Raw genomic sequence first — 23,343 nt, forward strand, 5'->3', positions numbered from 1 at the left:
TTCTAAGAATTAACCTATAGTCAGGCTTCTCTTCCCTCTGTTCCAAAGATCGTTGAATAGTTAATGTAGTAGACACAGTAGAGTAAAAAAAATATGACAGTTAGAAGGAAAGCTGTTAAGCTCTACTGCTTTGTTGCATGTTTTCACACAATTTGCCATAAGGATTTTTTTGTTTTAGCTTATGCCTTCTAAATTACTGTCACCTCCCAAGAGTAACTGGGACAGCACTATTTTATCCAGATATTTCTCATTTCAGCCTGCCACCACTACCATGGGTGTACAGCTCCTGAAGGAAACACTTAAAGACCACAAATGTGTCCGCTCCTATGTATTTGCATTTCACATCCAAAGTGATGATTTTATGGCTTTAGGACTTATAACTCACCTTTAACTGTCCAAACCAGGAGCTTGTCAGGCATTTTCCCTTTTTTTAATATTGCAGTTTCATACAGCATATGGCAAACTCTTTACTTTTGGAGAGCAGTGTATAGATGTCTCCATATACTGGTACCAATTTGCTTTAGACCTTCCTTCTGTAGGATTGAATGTCATGGTCGCACTGTTATGTCCTGCTCCTGGTGTCATAATTTCCAACGTACCTGTTATGCTTGGTCCACAGGGCTCATGTCCCAATTCCCAGGGCAAGCGCTCTAAATAATTTTTAAGTAAGTTGCCCACAGACGTCAGCACTTCTCATTCCTCCCTATGCACTGTGCATTATAGCCATTTAGTTGTGTGTTGGGGTTCGAAATAGTTCACCTTTGGCTTACAGTGAAGCATTGCCTTGAAAACAATTGACGCTAAGAGGATTGCCACTGTTACCACCTAAACAAAGAAGATATGCTGAGTATCTCCATTCCCTCTTCTTGTGGTCAGCTGTTGCAGAAATGTATTGAAGACCAACACAAAGTACATGTTCGGCTGTAAAATCCAGAATAACTTATTCTACTAAAGGTTACCTGCCATTGCCATAGCACCAGAACTATTTAGACCATTATGGAAAATGTATTACCAAGAGACCAAATTGAACTTTGAGCAAGATGCAGCTGAACCTGATTGGATCCCACCAAAACTGTAAAGGCTTACGAGTTCATAGTGGCTGATTGAACAGCTTGCATCAGCTAAAAGCTGCCATGTCCAGGATAAGGCTCCCTCCTTATTGTCATCATCTTCTGTCACAATATATACTCCAGGGGCCTTATTTATGAAGGCCTTGCGTCAGTTTTACGCCGCCGGTGCGTCACTTTTTGTGACGCACCAGCCGGGTAAAAAATGCGCCTTGTTGCGCCATATTTAAAAAGTGACGCATCTAGGTAGATGCGTTACTTTTTAAACCCCTGCGCCACATTAAGCCTCGTAATAGTGACGCAGTGAAATCTATGAGATTTCACTGCGTCACTTTTAGGACGCTGTTGCGTCAAAATCTTGCGCCTGCCTCACAGCAGGCGTAAGACTGACGCAAGCCCTTTCACATGGGGCTTTCCCCATGTGAAAGGACGCATTGCTGGAGTTGCGTCACTTTTGTGACACACTCCAGCAATGCGTCACTTTTGCGCTTACAGATACGTCAGAAATACTGACGTTTCTGTAACTCCTTGTGACATGATGCGTCATACATTAAATATGACGCATCAGGAATGTCGCAAGGAGTGCGCAGTGAAAAGTGACGCATCGCTGTTTTCACGCAGCGATGCGTCACTTTTCATAAATGAGGCCCCAGATCTCTCAGATTCTCCATCTGCACACGTTTTACTCATGGATGACTTTTAACTTCTTGCTCAAGGTATAATGAGAGATGCAGCAACATTGATTATCCCAATGGCAAGCAAAGTCGCAACCAATTCAATAATTTTCAAGGCTTTGCCAACGCAGTTTCTTGAGACCTGTTCTCCCTCTGTTATCAGGTGTGCTAGAAGTGGGCAAGGCACAAACGAGTAGAATCTAAGCATATGGTTTTATTTTTGTGAGAACTGAAATATGGTACAACCACTACTAAATTTAGTGATCTGTCATTTGGAAAAATGTGGTCTAGACCTAGGTGTTGTGACTCTGAATAGAAGGTTAAATCATTAGTTGATAGTTGACATATGTGTCAGGCATCCATGAGGCAGACCATGCCAAATTGTGTTTTTAAACAGGTGATGCCGCAAATAAGATGAACATTACTTTGACCAAACATTCTTGTGTAATAGAAAATGAAAATGTATTGAAAATAACTGTTACACATTTTTGTATACAAGCATGTCATTTTTTATTTTAGTAGACAAAGTCTTTCAACTCCTGTTGGAGGATGATGATGGCTACAGCTGAAACTTGCTGAGTGATTGATACATTCAAATCTGAGTGGAATATATAAAGATCACACATAATGCTTAAGAGAAATAAAAATAATTCAATTTAGGTCGAACAAAAACTGAATCTTCAGTTTGATTGTTCCTCATTGCTAAATAAGATGTAAGGAGCACAACAGAAGTGTAGCAGCAACTTTAAATACATGTAATAGAAGTGAGTTATATGATTGTTATTTGTGGAATGTTAAGTAGATCGACAAGGACCAGCCATAGAGCAGCTCTTCCTGCTTCCTGCCACTGCAAATGCAGGTCTGACATATTCTAGAGAAATACAGGCCTCTTGAGCAACCCCCTCTTTTTCTGAGAATAGATCTGCTGCCCAAGTTTCAGTGGCAAGAAAGAGCAACACTATGGGGCATATTAACAAGAACCTCGTTAAAATTATTGCCGTTTTAGCGACAGGAAACTGCCGCTAAAACGGCGATAATGGGCTTGCTAATATGCGTTATAGAATTCCAATAGAAGTCCAGGTTAGATGTTCAGGACATCTAACTTGGGCTTCTATTGGAATTCTGGAATGCTTAATAAAGAATCCTAATTTGTCCCTTTTCATGTTACATGCTTTACAGTCCCTTCCTACTTAAACATTATCCTGGAGTGACTGAAAAGGTCTCTTTCCCCCCTGAATTGGACCTGACCTCAATAGTGGTTCGCCCAAAGCCAGGACACCCCTGAGAAGTGCTCCTAATGTTGGCCTATGTCTGTATTCTAAAATTCTGGCCAATCAGCTACAACCCACTTTAACTGTACCTGATCCATTCAGACCGATGTGGCTTTATGCTTGAGTGCAGTACGAGACACTGCATCTAGAGAGTCCAAGTGGCCCTCTCCAGGATGGGAGCGACACATCCCCCCGTGATGTTGCATCTTTTAGACGTTGATAAGTCATTCAACAGGGTGGTCTTGTCCTTTCTTGAGACTTTCCTTGCGCAAGCGGTTTTTGGAAAGCACTGGAGGTGCCTCATTTGGGCCCTATCCTACAAAACCCATGCCAAGGTTCAGGCCAATGGCTCCCTGTCCAATCTGTTTCCTATTCAACAGGGCACGCTGCAAGGTTGTCCCTGCCCCCGATATTGTTTGCCCTCAAGATTGAGCCCTGGTGTGGCTCATCCATTGTGACACCCAGTTCAGTGGGTGATCCTGGGATGGAGGGCCGGAAGAGAGGATTTTGCTGTATACAGACAGCGTTCTATTGCTTTTATCTGACCCCTCCACTTCGGACCCCGTTGTCTTCAACTCCTTACCTTGTTTGAGGAGGCCTTTAGCCTCCAGTTCAACCCTCCCAAATCCTTATTAGTTCCAATTGGAGGTGATGCAGACACCTATTTCTTGCGGCCTGATATCCCTTTTGCAACGCTTCTCTTTCAAGTACTTGAGAGTTCATATTTCCCTGATTCCCGAACTTATGAAGCACCTTAACTTGTGCCCATCGGTGTCCAAAATAAAAACTGATGCTTCTCCTGCATGTGATTGACTGTGTTGCCCTTTTCAAAATGATGATTTTCCACCGCTCCCGTTATATATTTCAACACTTCTTACTCCCGACCCCTCTGAGCTGATTTTGTGCCCTTAAATCCATTCTCCGTTGCTTTCTTTGTTCGGGCGGCTGATCCCTCATAGCGTTCCCAATGGTCTCCCTATGAAGGCGGGCTGGGGATGGTGAACCTTCATTGTTATTACCAGGCTTCCCAGCTGGTTGTGGTCAGTGACTGGCTTAATGGCGGGTGGGACAACTCAGCATACCGGGGGAACTCTCTATCCTGTGTTTCGAACACATTCTGGACATGGTGTATGGTTCTCCGTTTCCCAGCAGTTTACCTGATGTCACTCGCTTGATTTTTCATTGCTGGTGCTCTGTGTTGCATTTGAAGCTGGAATGGTACATTGACAGGGAAAACACCCCTATGGAGGGGACGCTGGCGGCACCACTCTGCTGGCTTTTAGGGTTTTCAAAAGTGGGATATGATTGGCATCTCTTTCCTTGGTGCTATTTGGGCAGGGAAACATATTTTACCCTTTTCAGAACTGCAGGATTGTTATGAGCTCCTCTGCACACAATTCCATAAGTATCTGCAGCCCTGTCACACACTCATGGCTAACGTACCTCCAGACACTGTGATACCGGAATTCTGTGCCTTGGAAGCCAAGTTGCTGATGGGTGGCATTATCTGAGGCGCGTTCTCCCAGGTTTATCGTCATTTTTTGCGAACGGCCCATGTGCCTTTGAGAACCTCTGCCTGCGCTGGGTGGGCTGGGTTGGCTAACTTGATGAGGCGGATTGGAGGGAGTGTTGGATGGCCCAGCGCATGCTTGCTATCTCTACCCATCTCCGGCTCATTCAATTGAACTACTTGCACACAACTTACTTTACCCCGATCCACTTGTATAAACCTGGCAAAATTCCCCATCCGGTTTGCTATAGGTGTTCCAAAGCTCCGAAAGATTTCTACCATGTTGTTTGGGCCTGCCCTGTTATCTCTGTCTATTGGCAGTGGCTACTTGGCGAGCTTACAGGGGTCCTGGAACGCATTTTGGCCTGACCCCTATAGGCACCCTGCTGGGGTTGGTTGACGAGATGGGGGCTCTAGGGCAGAACAGATGTTTGTGGGTGTCGCCACATTGGTGACTAAGACAGGCATTGCTCTGGGCTGGAATTCTCCTTGCGCGCGACCTGGCGGAATGGAGGGCAGGAGTGGACTGGTGCGCTCAACTTGAAAAGCCTGTTTACCTTACCTGTGGTTGCCCGTGTAAACACAAGCGATGGGAGAGGTGTGGAGCATACTATGGATTTGAATTGTGACTTGTTCGTGGCTGGTTGTACAATGACAGTGAAATACAATTGTTGTTTTTGTCTTGTGTGGTGGTTCAAAACAAATAAAAAATTGAAATAAAAAAGGCTGTGCAGCACACATGCATATAAAGTAATGCTTAGGATCAAGATCAATATGAAATCTCTGAAGGTCCAAGCCATCTCTCCTCCTGTCAATATCTCCTGTAAACACGGTTTTCTGTTGATGGATATGCTTTCCATGTGTATGTCATGTGTGAACTGGAGAGAGAGTAGTGCGTTGAGACCTTCCAAGGTCCTATGCTTCATATTATTCTATGTTGCCAAAATCTACTTATGTTATCCAGCCAAAGTCTGTATTCAGGTCTTCAATCCCAGACCCTCAAGATAAATTGTATTACAGAAATGTGGATGTGCCCAGTCACCCTGAGGTGTCATGACACTGAGTGCTGGGGACAGTTATAATGTCTTCATTCCAATGGAAACCAGGGAAAAAAGCTCTGCTGTTGAAGCCTGATGAATGGAAAAATCTCTATCTCCACATTCACTTCCTCCTTTGTCTGAGAGAGACCTTTGACCTCCTGGTTGGAGTCACGGCCCTCCCCCAGTGCAGCTCCAGCGTTAAGGCACTGCCCTTAGAGTCAACTTGTGCTTCAGGTAGGTGTTCGAGGCCCTCCTACACCCACAGGCTCCTGCCTGCACCTCATCCCTGGTGGTCTAGTGGAAGAGCCTGCTCTTCTGCTTGTCTAATCTGTGTGTCTTCCTCTTCTGTTCTGCCTTTTCTGATTCCCCCTCTGCTGCTGTCCCCACACCCCCCCCTCCCCTCGCATGTTCCCGACTTGCTTGAATCCAGTGAAACCAGTCCTCGGAAGCTTGTTTCCGGTCCAGGGAAGACATGGCTTGGCAGTTCGGGCTCCGTCAATCACCACCCCCTTTTGTACCGCTTTTGGCCGCCATAAGTGTGGCAGGGTATGTTCAGACGTGAGTCCCTTGCTCACTTTGCCACTGGATTCAAGCAAACCGGGCTGAAGACGGCTGGAATGCCAGAAACCGGTCCTCGGAAGCTTGTTTCCGATCCAGGGAAGACATGGCTTGGCAGTTCGGGCTGGACTGTTCCCATGAGGCACAGGGTGAGACTGATTTGCATACAGCCATGTTTGAACTGGGGTGGCAGAGTGGGCTAAAGAACAGTGATGGAGTAAACCCAGATCTTTTGACTGGGTGTGAGTGTTTGAATGATTCAGATGCTCCGTCCATCACCACCCCCTTTTGTACAGCTCTCAACGCCAAGCAAGACCCAGTGCCCAATCTCCTGCCAACACTGCAGCCTTTCCTTCACCCACCTCCGGACCCACGCAGCCACCCCCAACCCACTGGATGCCACTGCACACAAACCACTGAACTGCATCCTCTTCAATGTACGCTCTGTACACAGACACGCACTAATAATCTGAGACCTCCTCAACACTTACTCGCCTGATTTCGCCTTCCTCACAGGGACCAACACCAGCTCTGTACCCTACATTGCAACTACCATCCCCAACAAATACAAGATTCTGAGGAAAGACCACCCCAACCGTCCAGGAGGAGGTCTCACCATCGTCCACAAAGCTCACTGCGACTAACCACCACCAACTCGGAATACACCTCGCCCTTCATGGAACACATCCACTTCCAGATCCAGCCCAACCCTAGAATGACCCGCCGAGAAACACTTGCCTACAGACCTCCCAGACCCCGCACCCCCTTCACCAACGTCTTCACAGACCACATTGCTCCCCATGCCCATGCCTCCACGGACTACATACTACTCTGAGACCTGAACATCTACCTAGACAACCACAGTGATCCCAACACCACCGCCCCCCTAGAGAACCTCACCAATATAGGACTGAAGCAACTTGTCTCCACCCCCACTCACACAGCAGAACACACACTCAACCCCATATGCACCGGAGAGAACAACATTTGCTTCTGCCACACCATGGAACTGCTCTGGCAGACTACGGCATCAATTTCTCCTTCTCGAAACCCACCGCACACAAGCGCATGCCCCGCCCCCATACAGAAGCTTGAACAAAATCTCAGAAGAACACCTCACTTCCGCCATCAACTACACTCCTCCCCTAACTACGACAGACCCCAACACAGCGGCAAGCAACCTCCAGCAATGGATCACCAACACTCTCGCATCCTCCAGAACACCACGAGAAAAGCCAACTTGTTCACCACGGACCTCCAAGAATCCAAGCGCTCTTGCCTATGACTGGAGAAGATGTGGAGAAACAGCAAAACCCTGGAAGCACGCCCTGCCTACAAGGCAGCCACCACGGCCCACCACCAACTCATCAAATTAACAAAGAGAAACTTCATCCAAGATAGAATCTTCTCCAACTCCCAAAATTCTTAAAGAATTCTTCGCCATCATACCAAAATTCGCCAGACCCAACAGCGAAACAATCGACGTCCCTCCCTTCCAAGATCTCTGCAACAAACTCAGCTCCTTTCACTTCAAGATCAATACGCTCTATAATAACTTCAACGACCAAGACCACTGCACCACCATAATTCCCACCCCAACGACCCCATCCAACAGACCCTCCTCACCTGGACCCCTCCCACCACAGAAGACACCGTAAAGACAATGAAAAGCATCTGCTCCGGAGCACCTACTGACCCTTGCCCGCTGCGCATCCTACACAGGACTGCCACTGCCATCGCACCTGAACTGTTCCCTCGAGGCTGCCACATTCCCCGACGACTGGAAACGCGTCAAAGTCAACACATTCCTAAAGAAGTTCTCTGCAGACCCAACGGATCTCAAGAACTTCAGGCCCATCTCACTGCTCCTTTTTGCCACCAAAGTCATCTGAAAAGCTGTCAACACCCAGCTAGCACACTTGATAGAAACCAACAACATCCTAGACACCTCTCAATCTGGATTCCGCAGCAACTACAGCACCTAGACCGCCCTCATAGACGCCAACGACGACATCCGCACCCTCCTCGACCAAGGCCACACAGCAGCCCTCATCCTTCTGGACCGTTCAGCAGCCTTCAACACTGTCTCCCACCGCACATTAGCCTCTAGGCTCCACGACGCCGGCATCCAAGGAATGGATTTGATCTTTTCTCGCAGGCAGAACACAAAGAATAAGAATCCTATCCTCCCTATCAGAACCAATAGAGATCAGATTTAGAGTACCTCAAGGCTGCTCCCTCAGCTCCTCACTCTTCAACGTCTACATGGCCCCCCTCGCAACCATCATCAGAAACCACGGGCTCAATATAGTCTCAAACGCCGACGACACCCAGCTCATCCTCTCCCTCACCCAGGAACCCGACATCACCAGGCGCAATTTCCAAGAAGGGATAAAAGACGTCGAGCAACAGCTGCCTGAAGCTCAAATCAGAGAAAACAGAAGTCCTCATCTTCAGCTCCACCCCCTCCGCATGGGAAAACATGGTGGCCCCCCTTCGTCGGAAACCCACCCACCCTAACAAATTATGCACGCAACCTCAACATCCTGCTCGACTCTTCACACACCATGAACCACCAGATCAACGCTGTGTCCTCTACATGCTTCAACACCCTCCACATACTTCACAAGACCTTCAAATGGATCCCCATTGACTCCAGGAATTCACACACGCACCACCAGCAGACTCATCACCACGCACGCACTTATCACCAGCAGACTGGACTACGAAAACGCTTTCTATGCCGGAATCAACAAAAAACTCCTCAGTAAACTCCAGATCGCCCAGAACGCCGCAGTCAGACTTATCCTCGACATCTGACGACATGACCACATCACCCAGCACCAGCCTGACCTCCACTGGCTCCCAGTCGAAAGAAAATACCCTTCAAACTGCTTACACATTCCTACAAAGCCTTCCATAACACCGGACCCTAATACCTCAAAAAACAAATCTCCTTCCACGCCCCCAAGAGAAACCTCAGCTCTGTTGACCTTGCCCTAGCCACAGTCCCTTAAATCCACACGTCTGAGCAGGTGGCAGATCCTTCTCCTACCTTGCAGCCAAAACCTGGACCAATCTACCCCCCCCAACCCCCGCATCCGACAAAGCCTGACACTGCACCAGTTCAGACCTGCCTCTTCAAATGATTAACGGAGCTGCTCGCAACCCCTGCCCCCCCAGCACCTTGAGACCCTCACGAGTGAGTAGTGTGCTCTAAAACTCCTGATTGATTGTTTGATTGAATATGTTGACTTTTCTCTTAAGGAAGAATCTGTGGCTCAGTTGAAAACAATGAGGGTCTGCCAAGAAGGCTTGACAGATGGAGTCCTTTCAAAATCCCCATTAGAAAAAACTTGTCTGGATAAAGGGTTGGGCCTCCAGCACAGTGATAGTTTGAACATACTTGTCCACCTCGCCCTCAAAGTGTTCATCAGAAAATATTGCCATGGTCACTGACCCAGCCGTGTTATTCGCCAACTCTCTGAAATTTGGGTCTAACTTTAGTATGAATTATCCTTTCCACATAGCAGAATCAGCTCAGTTGGCATTCATTATTACAGAGGAATATAGCATGTTGTCCTCTCCTGGTCAAGATGACTCAGTTTTAGTGGATTTAGAAAAGGGGGTGGTGATGAACAGAGTGTCTGAGTTAAACAGACCACTCTTACCCAGTCCAAAGATCAGGGCTTGATCCATCACCGTTATTTATCTCACTGCCCCATCCCAGCTCAGAACCTGGCTATATGCAAATCAGTCTGTCCCTGGCCCAGTGCATCATGAGAACAGGGCAGACTAAACTACCAAGCCAATTCTTCACCAGAAAGGAGACAAGCTACCGGGGACCGGTTTCTGGCATTTCAGCCTTCTTCGGCCCGGCTTGCTTGAATCCTGATGGAGCAGTGAGAAAGGGACTCAACACCCCTTGTTGTAAATATTTTTGCCCACCCTAAGCGTGGAAGGGTATTCTCAGATGTGAGACCCTTGCTCATTGCACCATCAGGATTCAAGCAAACCGGGCCGAAGACGGCTGTAATGCCAGAAACCGGTCCCCGGGAGCTTGTTTCCTTCCCAGTGTAAGAATTGGCTTTTGTAGTTTGGTTTGCCCTGTTCCCATCATGCACTGGGACAGGAACAAACTAATTTGCATACAGCCAGGTTCTGAAACTGGGATGGTGCAGTGAGCTAAAAAACGGTGTTGGATCTAGCCCTGATCTCTTGACTGGGTGAGAGCTTTCTGCTTAATTCAGAGACTCTGTCCCTCACCACCCCTTGTTGTAAATATTTTTGCCCACCCTAAGCGTGGAAGGGTATTCTCAGATGTGAGACCCTTGCTCATTGCACCATCAGGATTCAAGCAAACCGGGCCGAAGACGGCTGTAATGCCAGAAACCGGTCCCCGGGAGCTTGTTTCCTTCCCAGTGTAAGAATTGGCTTTTGTAGTTTGGTTTGCCCTGTTCCCATCATGCACTGGGACAGGAACAGACTAATTTGCATACAGCCAGGTTCTGAAACTGGGATGGTGCAGTGAGCTAAAAAACGGTGTTGGATCTAGCCCTGATCTCTTGACTGGGTGAAAGCTTTCTGCTTAATTCAAGTCAAGTCAAGTCACAAGATTTGTATAGCGCACTACATACCCAGAGGGTTTCAAGGCGCTTAGGAGGGGAGGAGGATCAATTGTCAAATATCCATGTTTTAAGCTGCTTTCTAAACGCTAGGTGATTCTGGGTGAGGCGAAGGTAAGCGGGGAGTGAGTTCCATGTTTTGGCAGCCAGGTATGAAAAGGATCTGCCTCCCATGGTGGTCTTGTTGATGCGAGGTACAGTGGCGAGGGCTTGGCTGGAAGAGCGAAGTTGGCGGGAGGGGGTGTAGAAGGACAGACGGGAGTTGAGGCTATCTGGTCCAATGTCGTAGAGTGATTTGTGTGCGTGGGTGAGCAGTCGGAAAGTGATTCTCTTATTGACGGGTAGCCAGTGGAGGTCTTTAAGGTGACCAGAGATGTGTTCGTTGCGTGGGATGTCTAATATGAGCCTGGCTGAGGCGTTTTGGATTCGTTGTAGTTTCTTCTGGAGTTTAGCGGTGGTACCTGCGTAGAGGGTGTTTCCGTAATCCAGTCGGCTCGTGACTAGAGCGTGGGTGACTGTTTTCCTTGTTTCGGTGGGGATCCAGCGAAATGTTTTTCTGAGCATGCGAAGAATGTTAAAGCAGGAAGAGGATACGGCGTTGACTTGTCTGTTCATTGAGAGTGAAGAATCCAGGATGACGCCAAGGTTCCGTGCGTGATCTGTCGGGATGGGTGCTTTTCCAAGGGCTTCCGGCCACCAAGAGTCGTCCCATGCAGAGGGGGATGTACCTAATATGAGGACTTCTGTTTTGTCTGAGTTCAGTTTCAGACGGCTTTGTTTCATCCATTCGGCGACTTCTTTCATTCCTTCGTGTAAGTTAGTTTTGGCGGTGCTGGGGTCCTTGGTGAGAGAGAGGATCAGTTGAGTGTCATCCGCGTAAGAGATGATGTTGAGGTTGTGTTGGCGGGCAATTGCCGCGAGGGGGCTCATGTATACGTTGAAGAGGGTGGGACTGAGTGAGGATCCTTGAGGTACACCGCAGATGACTTCAGTGGCCTCTGACTTGAATGGTGGGAGGCGGACTTTCTGGGTTCTTCCGGTGAGGAACGAGGTGATCCATTCCAATGCTTTTCCTTGGATTCCGATGTTTCTGAGGCGTTGTAAAAGGGTGCTGTGGCATACTGTGTCGAAGGCTGCAGAGAGGTCGAGGAGGATGAGGGCGACTGTGTCTCCATTGTCTAGTAGAGTTCGAATGTCGTCTGTTGCTGCGATGAGGGCGGTCTCAGTGCTGTGTTTGGCTCGGAAGCCAGATTGAGAGGGGTCGAGTGATTTGTTGGCTTCGAGGAAGGCGGCGAGCTGGTTGTTGACGGCTTTCTCGATGACTTTGGCCGGGAATGGAAGAAGCGAGATGGGACGGTAGTTTTTGAGTTCGGTGGGGTCTGCTGTTGGTTTTTTCAGAAGGGCGGTGAGTTCAGCGTGTTTCCAGTCTTCAGGGAAGGTAGCAGAGTTGAAGGAGCAGTTGATGACGTCTCGGAGGTGCGGAGCTATAACGGAGTCTGCTTTGTTGAAGATGTGATGAGGGCATGGGTCTGTGGGGGATCCAGAGTGGATGGAGTTCATCAGGCGGATGGTGTCCTCAGTGGAGATTGGGTTCCAGGCGTTAAGGATGTTTGCGGGGGGAAGATGGTCAGCAGATGGTAGGGTGGTAGGGTGGCTTCCGGATTGGTTGTCGAAGCTGTTGTGGATGTCAGCAATCTTGTTGTGGAAAAAAGAGGCTAGGGAGTCGCAGAGGATTTGAGAGGGGGTGATGTCGTTGGAGTTGGCCGAGGGGTTGGAGAATTCCTTGACGATGTTGAAAAGTTCCTTGCTGTTGTGGGCGTTGTTGTCAAGTCGATCCTTGAATGCCGTTTTCTTGGCTTTACGGATAAGTTGGTGGTGAGTACGGGTGGCGCTTTTGAAGGCGTTCTTGTTGCTGGCGGATGGGTCTTTTTTCCAGGCCTTTTCAAGGGAGCGGCACAGTTTCTTGGACTTCTTGAGATCCTCGTTGAACCATGAGGCCTTCTTGTTTCCAAGTTTGTGTTGACGTTTTTTCAGTGGTGCTAAGGTGTCGGCGGTGTTGGATAACCAAAGGGAGAGGCTCTGTCCCTCACCACCCCTTGTTGTAAATATCAGTTTTAGTGGAAGCATTTTTACCCAGGTAGTGTGATGGTGTAAGAAGCCTCTGCACTGCCTTCTACCTCATAATCTATACATTACATATTTTTCGGCCTACTTAAATGAATTCATAATTTAGAGGTACCTTTACTGTTCTGCTGGAAGGCTCCATAGGTAATAGTTCCTGAGAAGAAATTGGAGAACTTGCAGCGGAGAAGCGGTATCCCATAGTGATAAACGGCTGAAGGAGAATAGTAGAGCAGGTACACACTGCCAGTAAAGTTTCACTGGAAACCAATGGGACCCATGCAGAGGAAGTTGGCTAACAGGCATGTTGCTCTCTCAGGCCACCAACCTGAAACGGTGGCTTGAATATACTATAGAAAGGTTTTCATTTATGAAAAGGTTCACAACAATTCAATGTCCTCAATGGCTACTGTGAAGTAACTTTTGCCTAGATGCATCAAGGGTTTTTGCATTCGCAAACGGTGCGAATCGCAAAATTCGGCCGTTTGCGAATGCAAATCCAGTTTTTGGGATGCATCAAGCATTTTGGTATTTTCGCAATTTTTGAAATCGCAATATTGTTGCGATTTCTTACATTGCGATTGCATTTAAGAAATCGCAATTTTGCGATTTCTTAAATGCAATGCATGATTACTTTAGAATTGAGAATTCGCAATTTGGAAGGGGTAAATTAGCATGAAGTTGAACTTCATGCTAATTTATAGAACACTTTCAAACATGCACTAGTTGCATATTTGAAAGTTTTAATTTGCACACACACATGTCCTTGGGTCATGTGTGTGTGTAAATTGCACTTACAGGTCAGTTTCAGGGGTGCAGGGAGGGGTTCTTTGAACCCCCCCTGCACTCTTGAAATTGAATTCACATTCTGCGAATCGCAATTTGAAATTTGCAAAATGTGAATGCCTTCCCATTGATTCCTATGGGCCTTTTGGCCCATAGGAATCAATGGGAAGGGTTTTCCTTAATTGCGATTCGTAAATTGTGAATCCCAATTAAGGAAAATTACCGAATCGCAATATAATTTGCGATTTTTTGATGCATAGCATTTTGCGATTTCTTAATTGCGATTCCTTAATTTTCGCAATTAAGAAATCGCAAAATGTTACAATGATGCATCTAGGGGATAGAATCTGTGGCTGTAGCTGACGTGGATTTCAGTCTTCTGAAGAGAGGTGATCTTGTGAGCTAGTCATTAAGATAGAGGTCTATCGGGTCTCCCTAAATGTTGAAGGTAACTGGGAAGACTGTGTATTGTCAGTAGCTTCTACATCCGCAGCTAACAAACCTCATGAACTACCTTACTTAAATTCCGGTGTACCAATTGTTTAGCATTGGTATTGAGTCAAACATTTTGAGGTTTGTATTCAGTATTTATGATTCTGATGATTTGTTTCCAAACTTTTACTTAGTCTCTTTTGCTTTTTAGGTGAATCCTGTAACATCAAGTTACTAGAGAAAGTCGATGCACTCGATGACCGAACTAGAGGGTGGGGCCTGGATTATTTCTGGGAGACAATACACTTGCTCACACTAAAGGCTAATACTGCGTGAGAATGAGTTCGCTAAACGACAAGGCACTCCTATGCAGTTCAACATCCTGGTTTTATTTTTGAGAACACTGTGTATTAAAAAATATTGAAAAATTATACTTGTGTATGAAATATAATGTTGCTAAATCTCATCTACTCAAGGGTTTTTTTAAGGGCAAATGCTGTGTGCATCTGTGTATGAATATTGTCTGTGTTACTCACAAAATACAAATGGTGCTTGCTGGAGACTGAGATACTGTTGAGCTCTTGGCCTTTAAGTATATTTGAGGTGTATGTATGGATGGATTTAAAAATCGATTCTTAAAAAATATATATATTGTGGAATAGCACAGTTTAAAAAAAGAGAGAACATAGAAGCGGTATAAAATCGTAATTGAGAATATCAAGCTGTGAAGTTCTTCACACCAAGCAGGGCGCAACTTAACGAGGCAACCATCTCTAACCGAAAATATTCAATAAAGGAAACACAAGCTTTCAATTAGAGTATTCCTCTGCATGTGGAACGTGTAAAGTCATGAGCAGTTTCCTCCTCTCTTACAGTTATTTCACCAGTTTATCATCAGTTCGGACTGTAGCCATACATAGATTATCTGCACCCACCTTTTCCCCATGGCCTTTACTTCTTACATCAAACCTAGGGCTTCTGTCCTGCATGCTGTATGAAGTAATGCTATTTTCACTATTAGGAGGGCCAAAAACCCATTACGATATTGCATGCATTTTTTCAGATAGTTTGGGAAGGCCAGCAGTATAAAATGTAGGATATCTATTTCTAGCATACCTTCAACACTCTCTTCAGATTTTTAGTATAATGTGGATTTGTAATGTGCATGGTAACCTAGAAGGGTTTCCCTGTGCTGGTGCAACAGGAGGGACTATGGAAGAAAGATTAGAAAAGCCGCATCTTCAGGAGTGTTTTAAACTTGTCCAAAGACTTAAAGGACCTAAGCAAGGCAGGCAGAGAGTTCTAAAGTGTGGGGCGTAAGTAAGAAAAGGAGCGACACCTTGCCTCGCCATGGGAATCCTAGGGACAAAGGCATAATTAAGTTAGCAAGCACAAAGTGACTGCTTGCGGCAATAGGTCGACACCAGTGACCTAAGGTAGAATGGTCCCGAATTAGACAGGGCTTTGAACATATAGCACAATGCCTTAAATTGGACTTGCTTGCCAATTAGGAGCCAGTATAAGTACCGAAGAAAATGAGAAACTAAAGAATGCTTAGGAAGATGGTAAAGCAGCCGATTCACTGCATTCCTGATAGGGCACCACCTGTCTCCAGTATGCTCCGACCTCAGGATTGGACCATGTGCAACACATCAACTTCATTGAATTCCCTGAATGTGCATTTTTGTGAAAGTGTATCCTAGTAGAATAGCATGGGTAAGATACGTACTATGGAAGAATTTGAATTGAGTGTACATATTCCAGTGTTACTTACCACCTTCTTTTATGTATGCCAGGGTTGTATCTCAGCTTGCATCCAAAAGCTGACACTGCAAGCCCTTTCCCATTTTATTTTTATTGGTAGGTCTTCACCTGGCCTCTCCTTGAGGAGCGCTCTGTAAATAGAGAGGGTAATGGACACCCTCCCTAGGTCAGTGATATACATTGTAGCGGCGCTGCTGGTTCATATGATCTACCAGGGAATGTTTCCAATGCAATATGTGTCACCCTGGTTAGTCTAGCGAATATCAGAAAATGACAAGCCTTCATACCCATCTGTGCTCTAGTTTCTACAAGAGTGCGGAGTGACTCCCCACTGTACATCTCTCAGCTTGTGACATTTGTCTTACCATGGGTATAGGTTCTGGAGTTTCCCTCAGTCCACACAGTGGCATCTATACACAATGAGTATCATCTTTACCCATTCCCAGATCTAGAGCTTTGGGGGACACCAAATGCCAGACCCACTTCTCCACCTTTGGTGATGTTAGAAACTGATACCTCAGTTCTATATTCCTATGGCAGCCACTCACAAGATATATTTTCTTCTTGGTATATATGTCTGCTGCTCCAAGAGATGATGCAGCTAAGATGCCAAGTAATTGGACTATAACGGCTCTATACACAAAGGTAAGTTTACACATGTAGTTTTACTCACGTGTAAATATACACTTTTTTGCCATTCACCATTTGCTAATGTAGATTTATACCTAAGTGTAGACTTGCATATCTCCACCCTGTCAGTTGAGTGGCTGGAGAAGTCGAAGACTGAACTTTCGAGTGTAAAGTTACCACCAGTAACTTTCCACACATTGAATAAAGCTGTCTGCCCTCATATATATGACTAACAAATAGTCATGTGGGACTCATTCGCATAAGGAGACCTCACCTGAACTTAAGAGGAATCCAAAAACAAATGAAAAATGCAGTTCTATTCCAACTGAATTGTAGAAAAGAAAACACATTTGGATTTATATCACAATTGTATTAAAACAATCCATGTGCAGTACAATTTAATATACAGAGATAAAAGTGAATAAAGTGCACACTTCGCAGTGTAATGATATTTACAACATATAATACACAAGACACTGTACAAAGCCCAATGTTTGTAAAATTGTGAGAGCACAGTCAGGGGAGGAAGGGAGTCCAAATGAAGGAACAGTCCCGTAACTCATTAATCTGATTGGGGCAATTGTTGACGTTTTGACACCAAGCCATCCATAGGGTCTCATCAGGACTATCAGCCAGATTCATCAAGCGAAATGCGCTCGCAAAAGGGCCAGATTCTGAGAATCTGGCCCGTTGCGAGCGCTATTTTTGCATTTGGGATTCATCATCCCAAATGCAAAAATCGGTAATAGCGATTTCGCTATTTTGCAAGGAATTACATTTAAGGAATCTCTATTTGAGATTCCTTAAATGCAATTCATCATCCATTTAAAAATTGCGAATTCGCAATTTCAGCCCGCTATTTACCGCGAGGTCAAACCTCGTGGTAAATAGCGAAAACTTAGAAAAATGCTTTTAAAAGCATTTTTCTAAGTTGCATGTTGCACACACACATGTCCTTTGGACATGTGTGTGCGCAACACCTGTTTCAATTTGCATTTAAGGGGTGCTACAGGGTGTCCTTTGGACACTCCTGGCACCCTTTAAATCGCTATCTTATTTGCGATTAGCTAATTGCTAATCGCAAATAAGGAATACTCCCCATTCATTCCTATGGGCCTTTTGGCCCATAGGAATGAATGGGGAGTTATTCCTTATTTGCGATTAGCAATTTGCTAATCGCAAATAAGGAATGTGTAGGAATCGCAATTCTTTTTGCGATTCCTACATGAATCCCGTTTTGCGAGTCTGTGATAGCGATTCCTTAAGAATCGCTATTATAGCCTCGCAAAACGGGTCTTTGATGAATCAGGCTGATAGTCATCCTACTGGTACACCTGCACATATTGAAACAAAAAGCAGAAATAACTTGAGTCAGACTAACAGACCATATGCAGTCATAAGGAATTCAATCCGCATTGGACTATAACCCACTTACAGCCATATTCATCAACCTGAATTGCGCTCGCAAATGGCCAGATTCTGAGAATCTGGCCATTTGCGAGTGCGATTTTTGCATTTGGGATTCATCATCCCAAATGCAAAAATCGCTATTTGCGAAATCGCATATTTGCGAGGAATTGGATTTAAGGAATCTCTAATAGAGATTCCTTAAATCCAATTCATCACCCTATTTGAAATTGCGAATTCGCAATATTTGGTCGCAATTTACCACGAAATCTGACTTCGTGGTAAATTGCGAAAAAAGAGTAAAAAGCACTTTAGTGCATTTTTTTCTTTTGCATGTTACACACACACATGTCCTCTGGACATGTGTGTGCGCAACACCTGTTAAAATGTGCATTTGAGGGGTGCTACAGGGTGTCCTTTGGACACCCCTGGCACCCTTCAAATCGCAATCTTATTTGCGATTAGCAAATTGCTAATCGCAAATAAGGAATACTCCCCATTCATTCCTATGGGCCTTTTGGCCCATAGGAATGAATGGGGAGTTTTTCCTTATTTGCGATTAGCAATTTGCTAATCGCAAATAAGGAATCAGTAGGAATCGCAATAATTTTTGCTAATCCTACATGAATCCCGTTTTGCGAGTCCTTAATAGCGAATCGCTATAATTCGCTATTAGGGCCTCGCAAAACGGGAGATTGATGAATATGGCTGTAAATGCTGGAGAAACAAGGTATGTCTAGTAAATGAATTGCACGATCCACACGTTCCGAATGTCCTATGACCAAATCAAACCGATGCCATAAACACTTCTGCATAAATACCAACAATACATAGAAAGAGAGATCCTAACTAGTCCCCTAATAATTGTGCATATCTACATTGGTAATCGCAACACTGCTAGTACAGTATCAAGATTAAGGTATCCTAGCTACCTGCAGCCCCAGTGAAAAGGTAAATATGGTACACCCACAGACTCGTTACAATATATAATGTACCACACACCAGTGCAATTGTAATAAATGCCTGTGCCAATTCTATCACCTGTAGTGAATACTGAAGATAAAGCGGTCTTGTTGCTTGGAAAAAGTCAGCAGCTTCAGTGTGCAACTGTGTCTTTTTCAAGAAGACTTGTCGGAGTCAAACACCTACCCAATTCAGGAAACACCCATTTTGGCGCAATGTGAGGCCGCTGTTGAAACAATCTTTAAGGTAAATATTGCACAATCTGAACCTGCTGTTTGCGATGTTTCTAATATGGCTGTCAGTCACCGTTCTGCACCTGGGAGCGTGGTCTTGTAGTTGTGGCCGTGAGATCAATGCCTCCCGTCAATGAGCATGCACAAGGTCCGCGCTGCGCACTTCAACTAAATCTATCCTGAAAATGAAGCGTGTCCTTTCCGCCCCTCCAGTCCTCAGAAAGGTTCTTGAGGAAAATAAAAGTGAAGTGTCAGCAGCGTTGCAATCGGGAGTCTGTGACGTTACTCTCGAAAGTCACTTCATGTATGGAGAACTGTTCCGGATCCGGAATTCCAGTAAGAATTCTCCATAAAGGCTAGTGTCTCAGAAACCACTTCTATGTTGGTAAGAGTTGAGTATTATAGTTCAAAGAAGGTGTATGAGTAATAGAGACTAAATTGCATATGAGAAGAAGAACGAAGAATTCTTTAGCCAAAAGGGTAAAGATAAAAACCTATGGCAAGAACACAATATCATCTTCTCTCTCTCTCTCTCTCTCTCTCTCTCTCTCTCTCTCTCTCTCTCTCTCTCTCTCTCTCTCTCTCTCTCTCATTGTTGATATATATATATATACACATCAACAATGTAATAGTCAACCATTATAAGAAACTGATAGATTTGTTTAAGTTGCCAGTAGCAAATGGTCATCTCCTGCTAATCACTTCAAGTGCAAGGAAAAACCAAAGAGAAATATTACAAACAAACAAATTCAATTAAATGAAATAGAGAGAAGCTGCCCCTTAGATAAGAACAGGGTAAAGGAGAGTTATACTGCAGTAAAATAAAGTTAATTTTACATTTGAGATAGAGGTGTTATTTGTTAATGTTCTTTTTAGGTCGAAGGCCTAAAAGCTGCGCTTGCGCAGTCTGTGGCCGGAGATTTAATGACTCTTAGTAGCGCTGTAGGTCCCGCCTCCCTGCCCTGTCTCTCCTCCATTGGCTGGCTTCCTAAACAGAGGCCAGCCATTGGAGAAGAGAGCCATCCCTCCAAAGAAGCCCCGTCTTTTTCGGATTTGGGGGCGTGATGTTTTGCATTCTTTAGCCCTGTGACGTCGTCCTTCACTCAGGACAGCAAAGCCACGCCCACAAATCCTCAAAATCCGGAAGCTTGTGTCCGCCATTTTCTATCCTTCGCAGTGAAGATAAGCCCGTGTTTGCTTCCCTCCGTGCCTTCTTCCCCCTGTCTGTTTCCCGCCCCCTGTCTGTTTCCCGCCCCCCTCCCCTCTCCGTGTATTTTCGCTGTCCGTGTCTGTTTGTGCCTTCTTCCCCCTGTCTGTTTCCCGCTCTCCGTGTATTTGAGCGCCTCGGCTGCTCCTCCTTATTTGTAAGATTTCATCTTCATACCCACATGCATTACCCCCTTCTTTTCGCTTCTTTAATGGCTTTTAGTGACCTCAATATCCTCAGTAGCTCCTCCAGCGCTGATAAATAATTGTTTTACATTCTTACAAGAGCCTTTTCATCCGGACTCCCTGGGTGCTCAGGTCACGCTTCATACGACAATCCTATCCCTCTGAGAATTGACCCCCTTCATATGATCACTTTCCAAGCGACGGGGGACCCCACCCGCTAAAACGAGAACGCTGTTTACGCGCTAATCAATAGGCGTTTAGAATCTCGGTTCCCGCGAACAGTGTTCCCTGGGTTATGTTTACCTTAAAGTGCAAACTCTTTTTTTAGCCACTGATACTCTACATCAACTGACCGTTAGCCCATGTATGCAGGTTGACTCTACTACTCCTCCCTATTTAATCGGCTGCCAACAGCTCATATAGGTGTGTAGCTTTAAAATAATAGAAATTGCACAGCTCGCAAAATATCTAAAAGGTCTGTACGTGCGTGTGACACAGACAAATGATCAGACATAATCGAGAGATTCGGGTGTTGACTTTACGATGAGAATATATCTAATTTTTAAGCTTCTGTGTAGACTTAAACGTTCGGTGCAACACGTGAACAGAAATTACGTAGTTTATTTTTGTCTCTGAACCGTTCTGAAATTCTTTTTGTGCGCACATTGAAACGTGTGTGGGGGTGTGTGTAAATCTACACCATTCATGCAAGTGTGTGCGTCAAATTATATTTAACTCCAAGTGGGTGCACTAAACATCCAACCTGGAAATGCAATCGCCCTTTGGCATAAGTCATATGCTGTGCTTCTATAAGAAAATTAACGCTAACAAACGTGTACCAAGCCACTGTTTACTCTTGGGTATTTTGTGCCCTCTCTATATGGTAGTATTCTTATATCCTGAGTCAGTTGCCAGCGCTAATAATCCTGGCATTTGTGGGCTGTGCTCTAGGAATGGTTGCACAGCAGACGCCACCCTCCCAATAGTACACTTCCATGCTATGTCTCTTTATGAAGGAAGGAACTTCACATGCTGACAGGTCCTGCATCAGGCCCACAGTGTTGGTAGTGCAAGTCTGAGCACACTGCTTTCAGCGTAACAAGGAAGAGATGTTAGAATTGACATAAGAGAAGCTAGTGAAAACTATTTTCTTTTTAGAAGGTGACTGGCAGAAAAAAAAATATGGCTACACCACGCCCATAAATAACACTGATAAGAGGCCGCTGTTCTATGTGTGTTTTTTTCTGTTCATGTTTTGCCTTTTGTGGCATTGTTTGAATTGTTGGCTTGATAGCACTTACCACTTAATATTTTATGCCATTTTAAAAGGGTTTTGGTTTTTCGATTTCCAAGAATTGCTCGCCAGCCTGCGTCCAGGAGGGTTGTGCATAATTTATATTGTCTGTGTTCCTGTTATATCTGAGGTAGTGGTGGATGTTACAGCTAGAATAAGGCATCTCCATGGCAATAAAGCCCTTGAAGGGAGGAGGAGAGAGGGCTCTCAAATTCACTACAACACTCTCTCACTACCTCACAACTTCACTCTCTCTCTAACTCACTGCTTCACTCTCTATCTCACTACCTCACACTCTCTCTATATACTACCTCACTCTATTTCTATCTCACTATCTCTCTCTCACTATATCACGACACACTCTCTCTAAAGTTCACTACATCACTCTCTCACTACCCCACAACTTCACTCTCTCTCTAACTCACTACTTCACTCTCTCTATCTCACTACCGCACTCTCTCTCTCTCTCAAATACACTAACTCACTTTCACTCTCTCATACACTACCTCACTCTCTCTCTAGCGCACTACTTCACGACATCGCTCTGTTTCTATCTCAATACAGCACAACAACTCTCCCCCTCACTACCTCATTCTTTCACTACCTTACTCTCTCTATCTCTCACTACCTCACTCTATATCTACTTCACTCTCCCACAAAACAAAAATAACTACATCACTACTCAAATTATATCTATAAAACTATCTCACTCTCTCTATCACTAACTCTCTCCATAACATCACTCTATTTCGATATCACTCTCACTCCCTAACTATAACACAAGTCACTCCCTCAAAAAATAACTACAACACTCTCTCGCTGACTCACTCTCTATCTCACTAGCTCAAAAGTTCACTCTCTCTCTCCAACTCACTACGTCACTCTCTATCTCACTAACTCTCTCTCTTTCTATCTCACTAAGTCACTTTCACTCTCTCTTACACTACCTCAATCCTTCTCTATCTCACTACGTCACAACATCACTCATTGTTTCTATCTCCCTACCACCAAAAATCACTCTCCATCACTAACTCACTCTTTCACTACCTCACTCTCTCTGTCTCACTACCTCACTCTATCTACCTCACTCTCTCTCACTACCTCACTCTCTCTCTTTCTATCTCACTAAGTCACTTTCACTCTCTTTCACTACCTCACTCTCTCTCTATCTCACTACCTCACAAACTCACTCACTGTTTCTATCTCACTACCTCAGAACATCCCTCTACCTCACTCTTTCACTACCTCACTTTCTCTGTCTCTCACTACCTCACTCTCTATCTACCTATCTCTCACTACATAACTCTCTACCTCACTATTCCACTCTATCTCACTATCTCACAACTTCTCTCTCTCAAAACATCACTACCTCACTCTCTCACTACCTCACTCTCTAGCTCACAACCTCACAACGTCACTCTCTTTCTCTAACTCACTGCCTCAATCACTCTCTATCTCACTACCTCACTCTTTCTATCTCACTAACTCACTTTCACTCTCTTTCACTACCTCTTTCTCTATCTCACTGCCTCACAACATCACTCTATGCTTATATCTCACTACCTCACAACATCCC

The 23,343-nt window shown here is 45.1% G+C and overlaps 1 protein-coding gene across 2 annotated transcripts in view; it reads left to right on the top strand.

Moving 5' to 3' along the window:
* Positions 1–14,487, top strand: part of LOC147722575 (putative thiopurine S-methyltransferase) — a 91,714-nt gene extending 77,227 nt beyond the window's left edge. The window contains exon 7 of one of the 2 annotated variants that reach the window (XM_086966860.1): positions 14,296–14,487. In XM_086966860.1, the coding sequence (XP_086822986.1) occupies positions 14,296–14,420 (125 nt within the window). In that variant the 3' untranslated portion in view covers positions 14,421–14,487. The remainder of the gene's footprint in view (positions 1–14,295) is intronic. The other variant, XM_086966861.1, reaches the window with a different exon arrangement.
* Positions 14,488–23,343: the final 8,856 nt, after the last annotated feature.

This window comes from Lissotriton vulgaris, chromosome 4_1, assembly GCF_964263255.1.
Source record: "Lissotriton vulgaris chromosome 4_1, aLisVul1.2, whole genome shotgun sequence".
Lineage (NCBI taxonomy): Eukaryota > Metazoa > Chordata > Amphibia > Caudata > Salamandridae > Lissotriton > Lissotriton vulgaris.